General features: G+C 43.8%; 1 protein-coding gene across 1 annotated transcript in view; it reads right to left on the bottom strand.

The window, feature by feature from the left end:
* LOC112070088 (histone acetyltransferase KAT7) overlaps positions 1-3,758 on the bottom strand; it is an 11,968-nt gene that overhangs the window by 4,788 nt on the left and 3,422 nt on the right. Inside the window, exons 2-3 of the mRNA XM_024137497.2 lie at positions 1,071-1,218; positions 100-261 (exon numbers count right to left, since the gene is read on the bottom strand). Coding sequence (XP_023993265.1) covers positions 100-261; positions 1,071-1,218 — 310 coding nt within the window. The remainder of the gene's footprint in view (positions 1-99; positions 262-1,070; positions 1,219-3,758) is intronic.

Raw genomic sequence — 3,758 nt, 5'->3', positions numbered from 1 at the left:
ATATCATAAATAACGCAGTGGGTGGCCAGCTCTCGCATGTGGACAATGGAGCGGGGGGGAACTGTGAGAGAAAGTGACCATGCTGCCTCGTCCTCCTACCCTCCACATGCTGCTCCGTGTCCGACCCCGAAGAGCGACTCTGGCGCAGAGGGTATTTCTTGGGGGTGACTGGCGGCCCTTGCTGCAGACTACGGCTACGGGTCACTCGCCGGGCAGAGAAGGTCACCACCTCTGCTGGGCTGATCTGGGCAGGGCTGGAATCTAAAAAGACATTTTTTTAACAAACGTCTTCAGGGGTCTCTGGCCCTAAGCAGTAATGTAGAAGGCTAGGAGCTACAACTCTTGTCTCGTCAATGGACAACTCCCTTTCAAGCAGAGACACTTACACTCCCTTAACAAACGGATTCGTTTCCACAACAAAACTGACCAGTAGAGTACAGGCAACAAACAAAACATAGGCCCAAGCAGTAGGCTACTTGTTGTGTATAACAACTTAATAACAATATCAGTTCAGTTGTCACATTGAGGACCAAGGGACATGCCAAGCTTTTCAAAAACCACATAGAATGCATAACAAAAGGGAGTGGAAACTATATCATCCTCTACTCAAACCATGACAGCCAGACCGAATAGGGATCAGGGGGTATGACTGCTGTCTAAACCCATTCACAGTTTATGAGCTTGAATGCTGATATTCAATGGCTATTGTACAGCAAGCGACAACAACCCATGAGCACATCTATGGGTATATCTACAGACRAAAGAGAACCCCAGCATTACAGTCAGTATCTTCATTTTGAATCTTCTGACTTAGATTATTGTCACAACATTTGGTTCAATGACCTAGACTGACAACTCATAKGGCTGGAATCCAAGGGATTCATAGTTATTCAGCAGATTCTTGATGCAGAAACATAACAATATAAATATCTTGGCCATCTCATGACAGTTCCATATCAAACCTGCACTGTTGGTTAAGGGCTTGTAAGCAAGCCACTGTAAGGTCTACTACACCTGTTGTATTCGGCACATGTGACAAATACATTTTGATTTGAAAACAGCATATTTACCTTGTGAACTTTGGCTGAGTCGCAGCGATGCCCGGGTGAGGCGCGTGTTCCTCCGTGTTCTCCCATAGGTCTCGATTCTGTCTGTGTGCTCATGGTCAGCAGAGAAGTCTGAATCTTCAGTGCCGTCGGAGCTGCTCCCAGCATTCCTCTTTCATAGAACAAAAGGGAAGATCGATCGACAGTTATGCACATCAGTAACATAAACATGACGATTCTTTGGTTTGGTTCCTGTTAGCTTGTATGAACACAATGCTATCGTCGAATCCATTTATGATTATCATGAAGCATCACTTGTGTGCCCCAAATCTTCCTATTACTTTCGTTGGCGTCTTCCAACAACATGTGGGAGGAAACGCCGCAATAGCCGCTCTAACTGCGACGTGAATAGGCTATATTCAGTAGACTACAGTGCATTCAGAAAGTATTCAGACCCCTAGAGACTTTTTCCACATTTTGTTACGTTACAGCCTTATTCTAAAATGTTTTAAATCGTTTTTTCCCCCTCCTCAATCTACACACAATACCCCATAATGACAAGGCAACCTTTTTTATTTTAGCAAATGTATAAAAATATATATCACATTTACATACGTATTCAGACTGTTTACTCAGTACTTTGTTGAAGCACCTTTGGCAGCGATTACAGCCTCGGGTCTTCTTGGGTATGACGCTTGGCACACCTGTATTTGGGGAGTTTCTCCCATTCTTCTCTGCAGATCCTCTCAAGCTCGAGCTCGGTTAGCGCTCAAGATACTTATTGTAAATAGTGAGGGAAGATATGAGTCTCCAACTTCAGCGATGTCTGTCTTCTATTAATTGTATTTAAGTTTTAATTTTTTTGCAATTCGTTTCCTTCATTCTAGGCAAGCAGGAGAACTGGATAGGCAAAGGCGGCCAAAGGGGGTGTTGGCTTTGGGGGTGACCAGTCGAGATAAACCTGCATGATCCGCTGCCTAAAGGGGGGCAAAGCGCCAAAAAATAAAAAAACTTCCCCTGTAGACTACGGCCCTGAGGGTGTGTTATCGTGACCACGCGTTGAGCTGAGATAAGGCGGAGCTTTACTCACGAAGACTATATAATTGACCTGGAGCCATGGGTCTGGCGACGAATATATGAACGAGAGGACCAGCCGACACGAGCATATCTCGTGTTGCGGCATGGTGGTGGATATGGCTTTATTCGGTGACTCAAAAACGATTGTCACTGTGATTAGACGTGCATCCAGAGTTATGCCTGAAGTTTAATAGTAGTGTTGGAGCGCTTTTTGTAGAGATTACCCATCGCCGAAGTCCTTGAGGATCGGTTAACTAGGATTACTCCCACGCTTCTAACAGAGGATGTTCTTGCATGTTCGGGGCGTGAGGAAAAGCGAGGCTTTGTTGACGAAAAATAGAAGCCGATTCTAGACTTAATTACTCATTGTAGCATGTTTTCAATTGGAGTCTGAAGAAGAAGTTACATCTGCGCGGCAGCGATCGGGTGAAAGAAGCTATGCACTTTGTTATGTTTTTGACTAGCGTTTTAAGACGCAGTTGGAGGCCACGGAAGGATGCTTGTATGGCAATTGAACTGTGTTTGGAGGTTTGTTGAACAACAGTGTCCAAAGAAGGGCCTATGTATACAGAATCTGTGTCGTCTGCATAGTAGTTGGATCAGAGAGTCACATGTCTAGCACAGAGCCGACATCAATTGAATAATAAGTACACAGAGAAAAGAGTCGGGCAGCCGGAGAATTGAAACCTCTTTATAAATATTAACCCGCCATAGGACGGACTATCGCCAGAGGGTCTGGCACAAACGAAGCCCTCCGATTTTAACACACTAGAACATCTGAGAAGTAATTATGTGTTTGAACCCAGAGCGAGCTATCATTTGAGGAAACCGCTAGGCTGTTGATTCTTAATTATCTGCGATAGATATACGAGTGATGACCACGATGTTTTGTGAAGGCCTTATACAGGACCGTTTGCGATTTCTGAAAGTAAGACAGTTGTAACCTGCACAGTACTGCTGTTTATTCAAAGATGAGCAGGATAATAATAATGATAATACGAGATCTTAAATACCTTTATTGAGCGCTGCTGAGGTGCACCCCACTTTTACTCTTATTCCGGCTACAAACGAAACCGCGTTTGTTTTTATAGCACAGCGGAGAAATAGGATACAAGATAAGACGATTACGAAATGGTCAGTGATCTGTTTATTAACATGGCTTTCAAAGAAGGACTTTGAGTAGAGGCCCATAGGTCAGGTATGGAATATAGTCAATTAATTATTATTTATATGTAATGCTTCGGAGGCTGCGGAGCGAGTTGACGGAAAGTTGCAGGGGTTGCGCGAGGGGCACTGGCGAGTGAAACTGAGACAGACCTCCTACTTGACAAGAATTTAAATAGATGCGTGCATCCCTGATGCAGATAGGGGAGGACTGTGGTTTAGTCTTATATTTGTTGGGAGGCCATATTACAGTGCAGTGGCGGAACAAGTATCTCCAGAATCCCTCTTTCCCTTTTTTCCCACCTTTCTGTTACGTTGACGAGCGGCTGTATTCTAAAAATATACCCCAATATTATTTTTTCATCAATATCCTACACAACAATACCCCATCATTGACAAAGCAAAAGCAGGTTTTTAAAAATTCTTGAAAAGTGTATCAAAACAGCATAAATAAATGCGTTCAAACCTATT

Source organism: Salvelinus sp. IW2-2015, unplaced genomic scaffold, assembly GCF_002910315.2.
Source record: "Salvelinus sp. IW2-2015 unplaced genomic scaffold, ASM291031v2 Un_scaffold1216, whole genome shotgun sequence".
Lineage (NCBI taxonomy): Eukaryota > Metazoa > Chordata > Actinopteri > Salmoniformes > Salmonidae > Salvelinus > Salvelinus sp. IW2-2015.
This window is presented reverse-complemented; position numbering and strand designations above follow the sequence as displayed.